The sequence below is a fragment of the Helianthus annuus genome, chromosome 16 (genome assembly GCF_002127325.2).
Source record: "Helianthus annuus cultivar XRQ/B chromosome 16, HanXRQr2.0-SUNRISE, whole genome shotgun sequence".
In the NCBI taxonomy this organism is placed as follows: Eukaryota; Viridiplantae; Streptophyta; class Magnoliopsida; order Asterales; family Asteraceae; genus Helianthus; species Helianthus annuus.
Genome location: NC_035448.2, coordinates 173,353,781 through 173,374,281, shown reverse-complemented (window position 1 = coordinate 173,374,281; position 20,501 = coordinate 173,353,781). Strand labels below are relative to the sequence as shown.

The window sequence follows — 20,501 nt, the reverse complement described above, 5'->3', positions numbered from 1 at the left end:
TTATCGTAGTGAGAATAAGGAAGGCCTAAATATGGTCCAATTGTTACAAGTTGCATATGTTGTGGTCAGCAACTGGAATGTCAATTTATAGGGACTAAGTCAAAGGCTGAAAAGTCAGCAACTGAAGAGCAGTTTATTTATTGAATCAAAAACATATCAACACAATCACAGTCTAATTCTCAATCATATCAGGTTCAAGAATGATATAAAAGCACTATACCTGTAGTTACCTTTCAAAAAATAAAGCACTATACCTGTAATATTCACAATCACTCACCTTCATGCTTCCTCATCTCAATCCATCTCCTCAATCTCAGTTGAACGCCCCGCAATTGCATTCTGAACCTTAAGTTCCTCATCTGAATCCATCATCTCAAGTGAAGGCCCTAGAGAAGCATCGGAGAAAATGAGTACAAACAAAACAAAACAAAACAAAACTAATCTAACTCTATGTTATTTAAATCGGCGTAAGGAAAATTCGGTCTGAAGTTTACCTCCCCTATCTGCACCCATCAACACATCTCCAGTATGATGCTTACCAACTGAATCCATCATTGGAGCCTCCAGAGAAGGCAGAAAATATAGAAGCAGTTGAACAAAATCGAAGAAAATGAATACAACAAAATGAAACTAGCTAACCGGTTGAATGCCTCGGAATCGATAGACTCGGTGATGAAGAACTACGGCGGAGCTTATGACCTGCATCCGGTTATCCATCACGAATAATACATATGAACAAGAATAAGAACCAAACGATTTAATATTCTATCTAACCAATACGAGGAACCGCTAGAAACGACTCAGCTGGACGACGATATCCTCCAACAAACTGCACCACTCCTTCACCTATGCATCCGGCAACCGTTATCAATAGTAATACATATAATAATAGTAGTAATAATAACAACAAAACAATATATTCTACCAGTGAGAGGAACCGACTCAGTTGCACGACCTAACTCAGATCCAGCAGATTGCACTCTCCCTTGACCTTCATAATCCGGCAACCGATTATGATATACAATTATTATTAGAAGAATAACAAAAAAACAATATATTCTACCAGTGAGAGGAACCGACTCAGTTGCACGACCTAACTCAGATCCAGCAGATTGCACTATGCCTTGACCTTCATAATCCGGCAACCGATTATGATATACAATTATTATGAGAAGAATAACAACAAAACAATATATTCTACCAGTGAGAGGAACCGACTCAGTTGCACGACCTAACTCAGATCCAGCAGATTGCCCTATCCCTTGACCTTCATAATCCGGCACCGATTATAATATACAATTATTATGAGAAGAATAACAACAAAACTACAACTAACACACACTGATTCAGTTCCTTCACCCGACATCAACAATAACACATAACAACGAGAATCACATATGATTCCGGAAACCGATTATAATACATAATTATTATGAGAAGAATAACAACAGAAGAACTAAGACTAACACACACCGATTCAGTTCCTTCACCTCTATAGATCCGACAACTGATGATCATCGACAATAACACGTAATAACGACAATCACATATCATTCCGGCAACCGATTATAATACATAATTATTATGAGAAAAATAACAACAGAACAGAAGAACTACGACTAACACACACCGATTCAGTTCCTTCACCTCTATAGATCCGACAACTGATTATCATCAACATTAACACGCAATAACAACAAAACAAAACTATTGACAGACTAACACAGATTCATGTGTAAACTTAGCACCGATTGCAACATTACACCTTCATGTTTCACCTTTATGAATTGATTATCGATAATAATAATAATAATACGTCGTATAATAATAAGAAGAAAACGATTGACGACGATGACGTAACACAACCGATTCAGTTATTCTAAGTTGAAATAGCACTTATTCACTTGTTCGATGTTGATTCAATGCTCAGATCTGATTGTACACTTACAAAATTAAAGAAAACTTACCTCCTCGACTCTCACCTAGCCATGCCGTACCGTTCTCCAGCATTTCTAGATTCAAAACACCGAGATTACTGAGATGTACGATATGTATCACAAAACATAAGAAGAAGAAGAGTGTCTAACCTCTAATAAAGGAGAATGAGTGTGTACGTTCCACGTATGTGGAAGGTTTTCGCGCCTTTTCTGTGGTTGAACTTTTTCCCGCCATTTTCAAACAGGACATACAATTTCCCATGATATGTATGGGGATATGTTGTTATGAGATGATGGGACTGTTGGTAAAAAAGTAAGTCGGTTTCCTTTTATATTATACCTTAAATACCATACATGTTTTTAAGTGTCTTTTTTGTATGTGTGTTTAGGAGTGTGTTGAGTTGGGTTTTTTTTTCTTTTTTTTCTTTTTTTTTTGTAAGTTGTAATGATGAAAGTTTTTATCTATAATTATATTATATAGATATGCTACACATTATCAAATAAACATTTTTAACATAGTCCTTGTCCTTATTGTAGACAATCCCCATAATGGTAAATGGTTATAATTCTCGTTCCTGAACTTGCATGCTACATATGGAATGTGAAAATCATAATAAAGTTGTCTGATCACTGTAGTGATATGAACCAACTTAACTATTAATGTTGATATAGCAAAGGGGTGTTTAGGTATAAACAAAGCACAAAATGTGGCCATTAATTTACAAAAAAAAAAAAAAAAAAACAATAGTGCTAATATGTGAACATCAAGGCATTCAGCAACAATAGCTTGAACAGGGAAAAAACTAAAATAAAACTGGAAACAAAGTCGTTACACCTAAATTAACTACTTAATCCTTCAAATTTTCATCAATTAACAATATCATATATACAAAACAGCACAAATCAAGTAACATAGAAAAGCAAAAAAACTCATATACCTTCAGCAGACATATTCTCCGAAAACTCTTTCTCCAAAAATCGATCGAACATCCTCGCAATACTACCGTCGCCGGACTCTGGCGCCGTAATTTTTTTCTCCAGTTTCCTCATCAGATCTGGCGGAAACCACGATCCTTACGCAACACGAAACAATGATTAACACGGATAGAAGAAAACGATCATCCTGTTTGACGCAAATTCCCGCCATTGAAGATGATTATATGTTGATATTTCTAGCACAAAGTACCGGTTTGCATCCTTACTTGTCATGGCCATCTACAATATATGAGACAAAACGTAGTAGTCATTAGTAATATCATCATGTAAATTGTACATTATTAAAGTAATAGTCAATCCCAATTCCCATGTTAGATCCCCGTCATGAAGATGTACACTTCATCATTATTGTCGTCCCAAATCTCCGGGCCTGTTGTCTCAAAATGCACCTATTGTCGTCATCATATAATGTCAACTACTCAACTCGCACTAAAAGGCATTTTTTTTAATATAAACCCGTTTTGACCGGTTACTAATAGTATAATGTTATTTTGTAAAAATTCATAATTACAAATGATATAAGTTACCTTAATAGTCAGCAGCCTGAGAAAACACAGTTTTTCAAAAAGATGATTAACCAGCAAATGCTTATTATCTCCTTAAAAGCATGTTATGAAATGATCAATGGTATATTATGCATTGTTATTACCATGCTGAACCGTTTTGACCCGTTGTATAATTGGGTTGCCCATAGTTATATAAAGGGTATTTAGGGTACGTGTAGCTCGTGTCCTCGTCCTGGTGTGTACGTTGCATTAAACGGATTACGTTTAAGCATCAGTTATCGAGTTGCTTTCAAAGAAAAAGTTTTTGAAAGCCCGAAAATTTGCACAAGGGTTACAATCTTCCTAGATTGACGTGTAACACTTAATAGCATTGGTTATTAAACTGCGGGGAGTGGGGCAGCTTGGGTTGAGAGCTTTGCTCGACACGTGGCGATAGTGGGGTCCACCGGACCACCCAAAAAAAAAAGGGGTGTGGAAGCGGCGTTGGGCAACCATGTTGGAACCCACTTAAATTCTGGATTCCCGTCGTGCCTCCACTCGATCTTCGCGATATCCATTCGATCGTCGTGGCTTAGGTCCCCGCAGGGACACGACCGAAACAAATTTTAAACCGATCCAGCTTCGGTTTTAGTTCGCGCCACTTGTTTTGGCACGCGTTTAGATTGTGGTGATTATTACCAACGTGTTGTTGGTATTGTTGGAACGCTTTTCCCCAGTACGCGGTTTGACCACGTTGCAACGTATGTTGTGCGTCGACGATCGAAGTGACAAGCGCGATTTCCTCCTCCTCCGTCCAGTTCACCATTTTCGGTTTTGTTATTTGGTTAGAAAAAATTGAGAGTTTTGTGTGAGAGTGGGTTGAAACACTTTGTAAAAAAAATTGAAGGGGGGGGGTATTTATAGGTAAAAATTTGTAAGGTTTATTGAAAAAAAAATTGATTTTTACCAATGTCATGCTAAACGGCTATAGCTAACGGTCAAAAATGATCACCCATCCTGGCTAGCCAGCTCACCCCGCCCTCCGCCCCACGCCAGACTCTATAGCGACGCTGGCTGGGCAATGTCAAACCCAACACTGGCATGAAGTGGCTTAGCCAGCGTTGGCTGGCTTCCCTCGCCCAACCAACGACACCACTCCCCGCAGTCTTAGGAGGAAAATCTATAAGCATGATTGTTTGGCTCGAAATATGGAGGAGGAACTTTTTGCATGGCTTGGGATTAATGATTATATATGCATGGCTCGAGATTTGGAATAAAGCAACGATATTGATTATTCAACCAAGACTTATGGTTTCTCCAGTTTCTTAGACCATGTGTAGTGGTAGAACCTTATAATGCCCCCACCATGGGGCATTATACGACACGTGGCGTCCTAATCAGCAAGGGGCATTATAGCAAAAGTGGTGTAGTGGGTATAATGCCCCATAATGCCCATTCAATCATAAAAAAAAAAAAAAAAAAAAAAAAAAAAAAAAATCAAAAGTGGCTACACAATCACATGCAAAAGTTAGAGTGTGTCAGCCCACTTGTTCCCTTTCCATTGGTCCATCAAAGTTCTCATATCCATCCAATTTGTAGTGTGGGCGTTTTGAAGAAAACGCCGAAACCCTTTTTTTTCAAAATTTTTGCAATAAAACGCCCCATGTAGTGGTAGTGGGGGCGTTTTAGGGCGTTATTTTTCAATTTTTTTTAAAAATCACGCCCCACTACACATGGTCTTAGGATTATTAGATTTGGAATAAAGCGACGATATTGATTATTCAAATAATGATCTTTCAAAAAGCAAACGATTTAATCCATGACCTTGTATATGATATTTTTCTTTTCTTCACGCTTAGGTGGTCCTAATTGTAGCTGTAATATTCGTTCTCATGGTTGTCTTTCAGGGTTTATTGGGTTTCATTTATTTGTTTGGGGTAGTGACGTAGGCTGTCTTTTACCAAGTTTTTTTCCTTATTGTTGCATGTTTTTTTGTTTTCGCCTGGTGTTGTTTCCAGTAGTGGAGTTTGAACAAAAACTCGGTGGAGGTGGGACTTTAAAACTCTATCTCGGTGGAGGTCGAACTCTTAAAAATCCAATATTTTACACTAAAAAAACAATTTTTCAGAAATTTATTGTAAAAACAAAAGCATAGACCCGTTAATGTTAGTTGAATACACATATAACTAGTCCTACTTATCTTCAAATAATAATCCACCCTACGATGCACAAATTTCATCATTTATTTCAGTAAATGCTTCTTCTTTCTACACCCGAAAGAAGAGACATAAGTCCAAGCATAACGTTAACTTCGATTTTGACCAAGTGATAAGTAGGGTTCTTTACGAGCCGAAACGAGCCAAGCGGCAAGCTCGGGCTTGGCTCGATTATAAACCGAGCTAGCTCGGCTTGGCTTGGATTTGAAACCGAGTTGGAAATCTAAGCTCAGGCTCGGCTTGATTTTAAACCGAGCTAGCTTGACTCAGCTTGGTTTAGCTCAATTTTGAAAAGAAAAATTGATACATGGCTCTTAAAATTAGTAGTCTAAAAAAACATATTCAAAATAAGCTCAACCTAATAAATCACAAACTAAAATCAAGATCACTAACACAAAATAAGTTCTAAATTTCAACGAAATACAACATATAGCATTCAAATATGTTATATATATCAAAATTCACTCCTAAATACATGTAAATAAATAATCATTTTTTATGATATATTATAATTTATATAGAAATAATATATATTAAAAGTAAAATATCCGGACCAATCTAACAAACGAGCCAAACCAAGTGAAGCTAAACTCACTTTCTAACCGAACCAAGCTACTTTCTTTCTTTGTGGATTTGGGCCCAAACTCAAATCAAACTTGGACTCCCACATACACATACAGGGATACTAAAAGGTCAAACAATAAATTAAATGATAATCATGAGAACATTCTGGAGCACCCTTAGACAACTACAAATCACTGTGTCCTATGCGGGGACACACTTAACTTAGAGCCAATTGATCAATATCCATGTCTAACTTTGACATTGAGGGTTTAGCACGAGGCTTGTTCTTGAGATCCTCTAGTGCTTTTTTTTTCTTTCAAAAACCGCGTATTTTCTATTTGAATGACTAAAATCTCACCACACCTATCGATTGCAGAATTTAATATACAACCACTTGATTAAAGAATACACCGCTACGAGGCTACTTTCGGACCAATTTATACATGTTTGTTTTTGGAATACCTTCAGTTCTGATTTATTATATCCAATTAAACAAAACCTTTGTGTTTTCCAATAAATTTTATTATAATTTTTTTTGGAAAGCCAAGTCATTTTATTCCAACACACCAATTTGTACAGAAAAAAACTTAGCTAGTAGCTAAGACTAATGGGTATGGGGATCAGCACAGGGCCGTCCGCCCCCCCCCCCCTTTAGGCTAGTCACACACCGCCCCCTAGGGCTCGGCACGGCACTTCCGTCACAATTGTGACGATGGAGACGGGGCTAAAGTGGCGGGCCCCCCATCTGTCTCTCTCTCCTCCTTTATATATATATATTAATATATTATTAATGGTGGGGTAGTCTTGGCTAGTCCCCACACCCTTGGGTAGTCCCCAAAGAGACTATCCTCCTCCCGTGATTACGTGGCGCCTACGTGGCGGATATTCTCCAAAAAGACAAAGAGACTATCCTCCCCATACCCACCGGTGTAAGTGACAAACATCACCCGGCAGTACAGGAAACAAAAAGGAGCCAGACTCCTACACCAAATTAAGACCTACTAGACTTCGAAACGACTCCGCTGTTCCCACGTAAAATTCCTCAGTTTTGCACGGTTTCTGGTTCAAATGTAACTCATGGATTGGACTTCATTGAAGATTTCATCCACCTTTGCCCTTACTCCTGAAAAACCTTGTTATTTCTAGCTTTCCATACAACCCAACAGCCAACTAAAATCACCGCTTGCAGCAACTGTTTCTTGTTCCCGAAAAGCCCACAGTTGTTATGGAAGGACAACAGCTCATGAACTGAAAAGGTGAACATAGGGGACAACCCACACCACGCACTAATCTTGTGCCACACTACCGTAGAGACCAAACACGAAGTAAACAAGTGTTATGTTGATTCCCCTCCTCACATAATGCGTTGGCCCGCCTCCAATTAAATAACGTGATTTTTTTTTTTTTTGTTTTCAATTAAATAGGAGCCAAAATCAAATCTATACTATATATACTATACTAGGTTAGAACCCCGTGTATTACACGGGCTAAATAAATATAATTTTATATATTAAGTAATAAAAAAGTTACATCTTTAAAAACCCGTACATTGCAAGATTGAATAACCACGTGTATTACATGACTTAAATACGAATAATGTAATCAACTAACACACACAATTATCAATATATGTTTTTAGAAAAAAAATGAACTTTGATGTAACATTTTACTTTGTTTTTTATTTATTATTAAGTTAAATTAGATGCTTGTGTATTACATAAGTTATAACATTTTACTTTATTTATTTTTTTATTAATAGGTTAGAAACTTGTGTGTTAATAGTTATTAATAAGCAAAAAAATAAAAGACAGATTTAAGAAAAAAAATATTAAATATATAAGAGACAAGCAAAAAAAAAAAGAAATAAAATAATTATAGAGCAATAATCATTGAAATTATTATTAATACATAACCCGTTATATTAATCAATATATTGATTGACAAAACGATCCATTTGTATTAATTATATAGATAGATTATTCAGATGTTTCTTAGCTAAAAGAACATACAAAAGTATGTAGGAATAATATATGTCATGTAAATAAGTGAGGTTGAGAGGGTTAAAAAAATTACATAGTTAGTCCAAATGTTACAAAATGAAAAGTTAATACCCTAGAAGGTGATTTTAAACTATTAGTACCTAAGTCTGTTATTTTGTGCAAACCACAGGGACTAACTATATAATTAACTCGTTAAAAAAAGTCGATGGAGAATACTGAAAATCACATGTATTAATATTTTATTTATATAAGAGTTAATTACATAGTTAGTCCATGTGGTTTGCACAAAGTATCTAATTAACTCTTTATATAATTTAAAGATAATTTTATGTGAAGTGAATAGATTATTTTTATATATCTTTGAATTTTAGTCTTATCATTTATTAATATCTATATAATGAATATTTTTAATTATAAAAATAAGTATTTATAATTAAGTAGGAGATAATTAAGGAGGAGATAATGGATATATTTAATTATATAAAAATATGTATTTATAATTAAGTAGGAGATAATTAAGGAGGGAAAAGAGGCGGGAAAACAAAAAAATAGATAGTTCCAATGAATGACACGTGTCCACTATTGGTTTACTTTATTATATGTATAGATAATAAAATAAACCAATAAAAGGACACTTGTCATCATATTAGACCATCTATATTTCACACTTTATCTCTTATTTATTTTCTTAACTACCTAATAATAATAAATAAAATTCAAAGTTTTGAGATAGATTTTCACGTAGAAAAATTGTTTTCCTATTCTTTAGCTTTTTGCAGCAAAAGTGTCCCATAAATTAGAAATCAATGAGAGGATATTAAGCCATCTATATTTCACACTTATCTCTTATTTATTTTCTTGACTACCTAACAATAATAAATAAAACTCAAAGTTTTAAGAGATTTTAACGTAGAGGTAAACATTTATTTTATTAAACTAAAGTAGTTACGGGTGTAATTTATTTCAAAATTGTTTATAACGGGTAAACAAAAATATTGATAAATGTTTATTGGTTTTGTACTTTTATCTTCGTGTTCAACTTTCAACTAAAATATGGTATTCAATGTGCGTTTACATGAAATTTAGATGTAAACTTTTATAAAAAAAAAAAAACAAATAACATTAAGAATACACGGGGTTATTAAAGATATTTTTTATTAGTTGGTATATAAAATTAGATTTATTCAACCCATACAATACATGAGGTTTTTAAAGATGTAACATTTTTATTTATTAGTATACAAAATTATATTTTATTCAACCCGTGTAATACACATGCTTTTTAAAGATATAACTTCTTTTATTATTTAGTATATAAAATTACATTTATCAACCTATACAATACACGGGGTTTATAAAGATATAACTTTTTTTATTATTTAACACATAAAATTACATTTATTAAACTCGTGTAATAAACGATATTTTTAAAAATATATGGTTTTATTATTTAGAGTATACAATTACACTTATTAATCCCGTATAATACACGGGGTCTAACCTAGTTTTATTATAATTAACATTGGGTTCAGAAGGTGTTGCGTAGGTGGGTGCCCATTAAATAACGGGGTTTTTTTGTTTTCAATTAAATAGAAGCCAAAATTAAAGTTAAGGGGCCAACAATGATGTGCATTCACTCATGCCATATTTAATTATTAATCGTCATTCAAAAAAAATATTAATTGATCCACGTGGGTATGAGATACATCTATTTATACATTTCTTACGGTTGTCTACTTCAAATTAGTGATGTATTGAACTTCCGCCTAACTTCATACTTATAACCCAACATCATACTATAAAAATTACTCATTCAACAAACTTAAATTTTCACATTATCCTTTATTAATGCAACTTATAATATGACTATCATATTTCATAATTTTTTTTGAAGTAAATTTCATTAAAACAAGCCCCGAACCTAAACGGACAAAGTCTAACAATACAAACACGCCCCTGATCTAAACGGGTAAAAGACAAACAATTACAACATATACAGAGGATATTTACACCAATCATCCCAACAAATAGATTTAATAGAAGACTTATTTTTTAACTAAACGAAACCTCTAGACTTGACTTCCCCTATAACATCTTGCGGACTGCACTTTTTACGTTGAAAAACCATTTCATTTATGCATTTCCAAATACACCAACATGTGATCAATATTACACCACGTATAACCTTCTTTGCTTTCCCCAATTGTAAAAACCCATTAGCTTCCATAAGATCTTTGAATGCAAAGAAGTAGAGCAGATGAATATTGCACCAAGCACTAAAGCTCATTCAGATTTTATTCGAAAACATACAAGCCGTGAATAAGTATTTCGTCGATTCCTCATGCTCCTCACAAAACAAGCCCTACTCTCATGGGATATTCACGTTTCTTTTCCTCAAGTTCTTCTTCGTAGCTAACCTATCAAGATTAGTCATCCATGCCATAATGTTACATTTAAGAGGAACCCACTTGCACCATTTATAAGTTGGGACTGTAACAACACCCCTATCTTATTTCTTCATTTTTTATCCGAGTTAACCAAAAAAAACTACCTGAGTCATCTCCCAACCACTTCCATGTATCACTTTTGTTATATAGGACCACTAATGCTAAAATATCTTGGCATTCTAGCCATTGCATCAATTCAACATTTGGCTCTGGTGCTATAGACCAGTGCCAAATATACCCATTACTAGACTGATCCAAAGCGTGCATCTTCCCCACTTTACATGATTTATCCACCTCGAGACCGAACAGGTGGGGCCATCTATCCTTAAACGGATGATTGCCCACCCATGTATTGACCCAGAACCAGATATCACAACCATTCCGTACACTACCTATAATATAACTTTGTAAGCATTTCCCATTTATCTTCAATTTCGATTCCAACATAGCAATATTTTTCCAACACACTGAATAGTGACATTTAGCGGAAGAAATCCCCAACTATTACTTTTATAATGATATGCTTCCACAACTTTCCTCCATAAGCTTTGGTTCTCCACCCTAAACCTTCAAACCCATTTCGCCAATAACGCTTCCTTCACATCTTTAAGTCTATTAATTCCCAATCCCCCTTCTTTTTAGAACATGTTACCTAATCTCACGCCACCCAGTGAATTTTATTTGCTTCGCTAAACCCGGGCAAAAGAAACTTTCTCATTTAGCTTCTAAAATTTCAAGGATACCATAAACTTATATAATGAGAAAAAATCGGAAGGTTTTCCAACACCGCTTCAATCAAAGTAAGTCTTCCCCCAATCGAAAGTGTTTTAGCTTTCCAAGAGGACAATCTTTTATCAAAAACCTCAATAATCGGTTTTTATTGTTAAGCCTATTCACGTTAGCACCAACTGTTATCCCAAAATAAGTTAACGGAATATCATCTCTATTACACCCCAAGACATCCACCATTGAGCTAACCTCCAGTGAATCCACCCCAATACCATATATATTTGACTTGCATCTTAACTCAATCTGCTATCAATCAAAAAATTGAATATACGGATAGTTACGTCCGTTTAAGTTGGATCCCTTTCTGAGTTTCTAAGTTGGATCCCTTTCCGAGTTTCTGGTGCACTTCTCTATGTAGTTGTCTCATTAATGAATCTGATAGCCATTCAGTTAGCTTCGTTCCCTCTATTAGAGTCTATCACATGATGTTCAACGTTAAAGCCTTCCCGTGCCACACTTACAGTCCCTGTAACTCTAAAGGTACCGATTGTTACATCCTTTTTGTTGATTTACTTTAGTTGATTACCTCTATAGTACATAATATAACACTGGCTAATTCAGTCACTTGATAAAATGGTTAGTGAGCTTAATGGTAATCATGTTATCCAAAAATGTATTGAATGTGTACCTCAAGACCATAAACAATTGTCTAATCATAATTTGTATGGAAGTTGCCCTGAAACAGTTGTTTGATTTAAATGTCTATTATACAGATAGATGTATATATAGTTTTGAGAATTTAGGTTTTTTTTTTTTTTTTTTTTTTTGAAAGGCTGAGAATAAAAACGCAGGGAACAAGGGGAATAAACACAATCAAGATCCTAAGGCTTAGGAGCCAAACTAGGAAACACAATAACTAATAAAATAAAAAGATAATGATACTATATCCTTTAAGTTTCATTGATGTGATGGTGAAATAGTGTGTATTTTATTAGTGGTTATGTGTTATGAACTAGTAATTGTAAATCAATCTGCATAATAGAAATTGTAGTATGTGTTGATTATCTATGTTTGTACTCTCAAATACGTTTGTTTTTCACTCCATTATAAATTGTTTTTCAAAAGTTTTGGAGTCAATGGCCAAGTTGGTTTTTCACTCTTCTACATTCACTTTTATTTGTTGGTAATATTTTGTTATAATTTTGTAACTTAGGGGGTGTTTGGGACTCCTAGTGTATGTTAACTTTTGATATAGTAATTAAGAATATTTGGGTTTGCTTATCCAAACTGCTTATCTGATTATTTGCAAGTGAAATAAGCAGCTATTACAAACAACTACGAGTTCATCATCATCATACTCAGTAAATCCCACCAATAGCAAAGCTAAGGAGGGTCTGAGGAGGGTAAGATGTAGACAACCTTACCTCTACTCCGTAGGAATAGAGAGGCTGCTTCAAGTGAGACTCCCGGCTCGATAGTAGTTTTGCATCAAGCTTTGGGCATAACGCACATAACACTCAGCAATTGAGACAACTACCGATTAATGCATGTACCCCTTGTCTTTCGGCTATCAACGCCACCACATGATGCATAATTAACCATTTAACCATCCCCTCGTTTAACGTTATTTTCACGAAATTAGTAAAATAACGTTAAAATTAGTGCACTTTCACTTTTGCCCCCCAGCGCCCACACATATCTATCTATTATAAGCGCATACCGTAAGCGGGGCGTAAAACAACTACGAGTTGTTATTTCAAATTACTTACTTTAAAATAAGTAGCTTCAGGTTTTGTTTATGCTATGCCAATTTGGCATCTATGACATATTTGATTGGACTGATCCTAACTATTAATCTACACTAATGTATTTTGATGTATGAAAAAAAAAGTAATGCCACAAGGCATGGACTTTGCTCAAGGCTTTTGGAGAATGCGAACCACTTCTACAACTAGCTAACTTGGTACGATTCATCTATCTTTCTTGATCTAAACTTATACAAGTTCAATGAAATTGAAAAATTGTTAGCTGAAGACAGTTATACTTGGAAATAAGGATGACATAGAAGATATGTCAAGTAGCAGCTTAGTTGTTCTTAACATAGTTTTCAAACTCAATTATTTACACGTGGTGTGAAATTCAATCAATATCGGTTTACGATACTGAGACACGTTACAACAATCGAAAGAAAAAACACAAAAAATAAAGTTGTATCACATCCAAAAGGATATATACACATGTTCGTTCCGTTAAGGGGAAAATTAACCACTAAACACTCGTATATGAATACGTGTTCGGCTTGTTACATTTTTTAATTGAATTATAATTTATTCACTTAAATATAAGCTAAAACCATGGTTGAAAAAGTCGTTAAGCGCTCCCTAGTCAGAGTTGAGAGTATTAGAGAAGTATTTGGTTTAGGCGAAGAGTACTCAGGGAGTACTTGACTTAGACAAAGAGTACTCAGGCCTCGGCATCCTAACAATGGCTAAAACAAGAAACTCAAAAAATCAATCAAGTTAAACATTTTAAATTAAATTATAATTATGAAATTTTAATAATAGTTACTAAATTTGATAATGATGTTTGATTATTGTGAAACAAATGAATTAACAGCCCAACCAACCAAACTACCGGGCCTAACATATAACAATTAGTAAATGTGGTTCCCAAAACATCTAAGTAATTGCATCAGGTGCAAGCTTGTGTTATTTATCTGTTTCCATGTGTACATATATACTAAAATAAGTGGATGTTGAGAAAAAAACAAACTTAGTGGATGGCAAGTGACACACATTAATTGGTTAAGCGTCCACCAAAACCAATCAAACTTAATCACTATTTATTCATTTGCTTATTATTAGAGCATAATATAATTAATATTCAAAATAATCCAACTCAATTAATTCGTAAATAATAATTAGTGGGGTGGTGACGGATCGGTGAAAAAATTACACTGGGTCGCTTGGGATAGAGTCTCGCTTCCTATTAAGAATGGTGGCCTCGGGCTAATAAGTTAAAAAAACATCAATACGGCTCTTTTATCCAAATGGGGATGGAGATTTCTTACAAATAAAAACAAGCTGTGGAATAAAATTATCGAGGCTTTACATGGCAATAGGAACTGCGGAGATTTTATTCCTGTTAAAAAATCACTCGGTGGGGTGTGATACAATATTGTGCATGTTCTTAATAATACGATCATTGACGGAATCCAATTAAAGAATTTGTTCAAAGTTTCAGTTGGCAATGGCGAAAACACAACCTTCTGGTCGGATCACTGGCTTGGTATCAGGCCTCTCAAAGAGTTATTTCCAAACCTTTTTAAGCTTGAGGAGAGTAAAGACTGCAAAGTGAGTACCTGCAAAGTGAGTACCTGCATGGGAAATGGGACTGACGGAAACCGGTTTAAATGGAGATGGAGGAGACCGGTTTCAACGGAAGTGGAAATAAACGAGTTGGTGGAGTTATGCACCTTGCTGATTCAGATCAAGTTAAACCAAAACTGTGATGAATGGAAGTGGAATGGGGCCGAAGATGGTGGAGAGGAAGAGTTCAGCGTTAATTCGGTTAGAAGAATCCTTGACAAATGCAGGACTCGTCTGGATACTTATGTGCCCGAGAGGTGTAAGTGGATTCCAAAGAAGTGTAACATTTTCATCTGGAGGGCAGAGATCAACAAGATAGCTACGTTAGATTCTCTAAAAAGGCGAAACATTGGTGATGGTAACTCGAATTGTGGGTTATGAGAAGAAGGAGATGAGAGTGTTGAACATTTGTTCACATCTTGTTTTTTTTTTTTTTTTTTTTTTTGCGTCAATGTTGTGGACGCGTATCAGTATGTGGTGCATGTGTTAGATTGGTGGTTTTTTCTTTTAGGGATCTCATTGAAATTCATAACCATGCGGGAGCGGAAGGAAAGAAGAAAGAGGTTCTTAAAGGCCTTATTAGAATTGGATGCTGGGCGATTTTGGAGAATGAGAAATGATGCTAGGTTCAAGAACAAAGAGGTTAAGTTAGAGTATATTTTCGGTGAGGTTAAGAAGATTTGTTTTTTGTGGTACACGTCTAGGAATAAAGGAAACGCCACGTCTTGGGATGATTGGTGTAAATTTATAAATTTGTAATGTTGTTCTTGGTTGTCTCGGTTTGAGGCAGCTTGTGTGTTAATGAAGTTTACCTTTCAAAAAAAATAATAATTAGTGGTCAAACTTTATAATTTTTTTATAAGAATCAGTTTTTGAAGAAAGGTATAATTAATAAGACAAAACAGATAGTTGTTAAAATTATAAATGAAAAAAAGAAAAAAAAGTTTTTAAAATAAGAGATGAATTTTAAAAGTTGTGGTTTTTAGTTAAGTTTTAGAGTTAAAGAGATGGATGGGATGTAAATGCTCTAATGAGTTTTTAGTAGATTTTTTTTTTAAATTTAAATATAGGGAAGGGGTTGATGAATGAGATGTGAATGCTCTAAGTAGGCTGACATTTTAGTAATCGGATGCCCAAATAAAAAAAAAAAGTTTTAAAATGATTATCAAATTTGGTTGCCTCAAATTAAAAAAAGAAGTTATAAAAGAGTTATCAAGTTCTGTTAATAATATAAATAAATTAAAAAAGACGTTATAAAAGGGTTATCAAATTCTTAATAAATAAATTACATTTATCACGAATTAACAAATAATATGTTATTAATTTATATTTTGTACTCGTGAGAACGATAATTCATTTAAACTTCATGGTTGATATTTTATTATCAGGTGGAGATACAATAGGAAGTTTATTTGGCTAGGAAGGATAGGAAGTGATCTTTACCATCCATTAAGTTAATCAAGGGCTAAGATTAAATCAGGAAAATTGAAAGGAAGAAAAGAAGCGCGTGAGTTTGTTCAAAGGCATTCTAGTCAATCCAAGCCAATAGTTTCTCTCTCCTCCAATTCCCTCCCCATTTTTTAAACGTTAATAACTCTTTCATACGACATTATTTTTTTATAAAAATTGCACCAAAAAAACGAGCGTTTTTTATCTTTAAAACGAGTATACTATTGCTATATTTAAAAAAAAAATTAAAACCCAGTTGCGTAAAACGCAATAGAAAAACCACCAGTTACGTAAAACGCAATGAAAAAAAAACCTAAAAAATGACATTTTTCTAAAACGCAATGCACAAAAAACACAAAGAAATGACTTATTTGTAAAACGCAATGGCCAGAAAACACACAGAAATGTCTTATTTGTAAAACGCAATGGTCAGAAAATACATAAAAATGTGTTTTTACCTAAAACGCAATGCACAAAAAACACAAAGAAATGACTTATTTGTAAAACGCAATGGCCATAATACACTTAAAATATCTGTTTTCTAAAACGCAATGGACTGAAAACACATAAAAAAGTGTTTTACCTAAAACGCAATGCAAAAAAACACGAAGAAATGTCTTATATGTAAAACGCAATGGCCAGAAAACACTTAAAAATGACTCATTCTAAAACGCAATGGACTGAAAACACCTAAAAATGTGTTTTACCTAAATGAGCCAATTTATGAAAAATTAATTTTTCTGATGCGTTTTTAGTACAGCAATTTAATCGAAAAAAAAAATTCTTACATGGATCGAAGCCGATTTCTTCACCAATTGACAAAATTTGAATGATAGAAACACTTATCAACGCTCGAATCGAACGAATCGAGTGATTATCTCCAAAATCACCGGAAAAACGAGATTTTTTTATGAAATTAAACTAGGTTTTCTTCAAAAAAAAGCTGAAGAACACGTTGATCGGGTTCTGAATCATTGATTGGTGATGAAAATCGCACTATAATGTAGTGATTATTGAGATAGAAAGTGAAGAAATAGTTGAAGATGGTGGGTTTTGAAAATGGTAGGTTTTTGAATTTACTGGGTTTTAAAAAAGGAAGAAGAAGGAGTTTGATTGACTAAAATACCCTTTCTCTTTATTTTAAAATTTGCCACATGTCATAATCATATGGCCTTCTATCCTTTCTAGCGAAAATTAACTTCCTATTTGATCTTTTCCCTTTATTATCAATCAAAACAATTTAGCGATTTATTATTTTTCTATTGCTTCAAAAGTTTTTGACTTGATATGTGACAAATGAGTTGAGTCGGCATCATTAATTTGTGAATCGTATTAAAGCGCTAACATTTTAATTTGGGAATCATTAATTTAAAGGATAAGAGAATAACGAAAATAGTTTTGAATTTTATTTTTCAGAAAATAATATTGCACAGATATTGCGAGCAACAAATTCTAAGCATATTAACAAACTATAAGTAGGTTTACGTATATATAAAAGTTAGCTAGTAATAAATCATTATATAAGTAGGTTTACGTATATATAAAAAAAGTTAACTATTAATAGGAATCACATTAAATACAAACACTTAGTTAACTATTAATAGGAATGACATTAAATACAAACACTTATGTTTGTAAGAACCAACACATAATTGACAATTGTCTCTCAATAAAAAATTAGTTTACGGGTAATTTAGACCTTTTCACCATATTTATTTATAACTAATTAAAAATAATTATTAAAATATCCAAAAATCCATGCAAGTTTAATTCAAATCAAAGTTTGAATTTTTTAACATATCCATGATCTAGTAACTCTCCATTATCGAACCAACCTGTAGGAACCACCACAAAAAATATAATCAGCACAACACTATATAATTAGCATAACATTCTTAATCGTTCTCCATTATCAGCACATCGTCCTCAATCGTTCCCCATTATCAACATAAACGACATTAGTACAACATCCTCAATCGTTCTCCATTATCAGCACATCAGATGTGCTAATTATATCTACTTTTGGTGTTTGTTTGTATTATATTGTAATTAACACATAATCAACACATTATCAGCACAATTATAAAACAACTTTTGGTAATTTTTTTAAAAGTTACCTTTATAAATAAAAAAAAGTATAGCAATATGGTACTAATATTAAAGATAAAAAAAATACTTGATTTTATGATATATTTAAAAAAAATAATGAAGTATATAAAAGTTATTTTAGTTTAAAAAACCTTGGTAGAATTTGTATTTAATTGAAAATGGTCAAATGACTAGCAATTTTACGAAATTACCTATTAGTACTAATTTTTAATTATAAGGGTTTTATTTATAATCAACCCCAACCCTTGATTTAGACTATCAATGGTTCAGATCTGTTCTTACGATTCTTACAATTAGCACTGTTTGTACATGATCTTAACCCACTAGTAATAAATCATTACTTTTATTTTGTCCTCAAGGTAAATGGTAATGATATTTCTTTTACCATTTATTATTGATTTCAAATAAAAGAACCATCATGAGGGTGAGAGGGGCACTCCCCTCTTAGGGGAGTCCCCTCTCTTACGCACACCCAATCAGGTTATGCCACGTCAACTCCCCTCTTAAACTCTCCTCACACCCCAATTTGATGGCGGCACTCCCCTCTTAGGTGACTTGTTTTTTTATTAAAAAAAACAAAATAATTGATTGGTTGAAAATGAGGGTGGCCCCACCATCTCCTCTCTCCTTCTTCGGTGAAACCACCCCGCACCCTCTCCCTGCACCGATGGCGCCGGTGTTCCCGAGCGGGGACTTGGGTCACCGTACCCACTCCCCGCGAGTGCCCCGATCACCCTGACTCAACGTTAAGGATATATCTCAAATATGTAACAATGGTAGTGCCTCACTTCCTCCAAAGTACATGTGATGTTGGATAACGATATTAAAGCCTCCAAAGTACATGTGAAGTTGGATAACGATATTAGTCTCTTGTTTGTTGTGACCGTCTAATTTTTGGGTTGGTATTGTACTTTTTTATAAAGTTTACCTTTAAAAAAAAGGGTGTATCTATTTGTACACACATTTGCCTATTGGCACACCAAAAAGGTGTTTTCTGTCTTATATGCACACCCGCAGTGTCGAGTTGTGACCAAAGCGTGGCGTTTTGGTCCGGTCAACCAGACAAAGACTGACGGGTGTCTGACGGGTCTGTTGACCAGACCAAAACGCCGAGCTTTGGCCATGTTTTGGTCCTGTCAACCAGACAAAAGACTGACACCCGGTCTGGTTGACATGACCAAAACGCGACCAAAGCTCGGCGTTTTAGTCCGGTCAACAGACCCGTCAGACACCCGTCAGTCTTTGTCTGGTTGACCGGACCAAAACGACGCACTTTGGCCACAGCTCGACACTGCATGGTATGCACATAGGACAAAAAAAAACACATTTTTTGGTTGGCTATCTACACACTTGGTGTGTAGATAGTTTGAGCCAAAAAAAAAAAAAGAAAGAATGAATGAGAGCGTCAAAATATTCGTGGGGTAAAATCTAGCATTATGTCTTAGGGTCAGGGGGGTGCGTGACATAACCCATAATCAACTTTTTTTTTAACGGTGAAGGATTCTATGATTTATAGAAAAAACGGGCGAGCAAGGCTGTAAAACCCAACAAACAAAACAGAAAAACATAAAACAACGAAACACAACTAAATTATAACATCGCTAACATTGAAATCATACCATCTCTCCCAATTTATGTCCTCAAATTTCGACCTTTTCTTAAGCCAAAGAAACGAATTTGCCTTGATATCCTCTACCGTTCGAATAATAGAAACATTTATACCTTGAAATACTTTTTCATTGCGTGCTTTCCAAATGTGCCCCAAATGTGCCGCATAGTAACCATGCATATCATACCAATTACTTTCTTCCAGCTCTTTGACCCAATGTATTTGTCTGCTACTTTTAGGGCCTCTTCACAATTATTAAAATCAATGTTTGCAGGCAATTTTAACCAAACCAAAATGGTCCACCAACTTCCTTTTGCAATCGGACAATTTATCATTAAATGCTTCACATCTTCATGTTGTTCTCCACATCTAGCACATTCCATATCATGAATAGGCACCCCCCCCCCTCTTTCCCAGCTCAACCTTGCATGCTATTTTATTCCTTGTTGCATGCCAACAAAAATAATTAATCTTTTGAGGCACCCAACGATTCCAACAGCCCCACTAGTCCTCTTCCGCTTCATTCGACATCTTCATAATTTGATCCCGCACATTTGCCACTACATACCTACCATCCGATTCGTGTCTCTCC

General features: G+C 34.5%; 1 protein-coding gene across 4 annotated transcripts; it reads right to left on the bottom strand.

Annotated features, from left to right (window-relative positions):
* Positions 1-99: 99 nt before the first annotated feature.
* On the bottom strand, positions 100-2,174 carry LOC110918154. 4 transcript variants are annotated; one of them, XM_022162515.2, is made up of 9 exons: positions 2,088-2,174; positions 1,968-2,012; positions 1,202-1,267; positions 1,064-1,129; positions 926-991; positions 775-846; positions 640-699; positions 495-542; positions 100-386 (listed from the first exon to the last, which is right to left on the bottom strand). In XM_022162515.2, the coding sequence occupies exons 1-9, from the start codon at positions 2,170-2,172 to the stop codon at positions 295-297; spliced, it is 600 nt and encodes a 199-aa protein (XP_022018207.2). In that variant the 5' UTR covers positions 2,173-2,174; the 3' UTR covers positions 100-294. The 4 variants fall into 4 exon arrangements, with proteins under 4 accessions (XP_022018207.2, XP_035840800.1, XP_035840799.1 ...); XM_035984907.1 differs by having other exon boundaries at positions 1,064-1,267; XM_035984906.1 differs by having other exon boundaries at positions 926-1,129.
* Positions 2,175-20,501: the final 18,327 nt, after the last annotated feature.

Bases quoted from the DNA above. Each gene is read 5' to 3' on its own strand.
- LOC110918154 (XM_035984905.1), bottom strand. From the start codon at position 2,172: ATGGCGGGAAAAAGTTCAACCACAGAAAAGGCGCGAAAACCTTCCACA. The intron at 1,268-1,967 runs GTAAGTTTTCTT...CGGATTATGAAG, and splicing joins GCTAGGTGAGAGTCGAGGAG to GTCAAGGGATAGGGCAATCT. The intron at 543-639 runs GTTAGCTAGTTT...TGATGGATTCAG, and splicing joins GATTCCGAGGCATTCAACCG to TTGGTAAGCATCATACTGGA.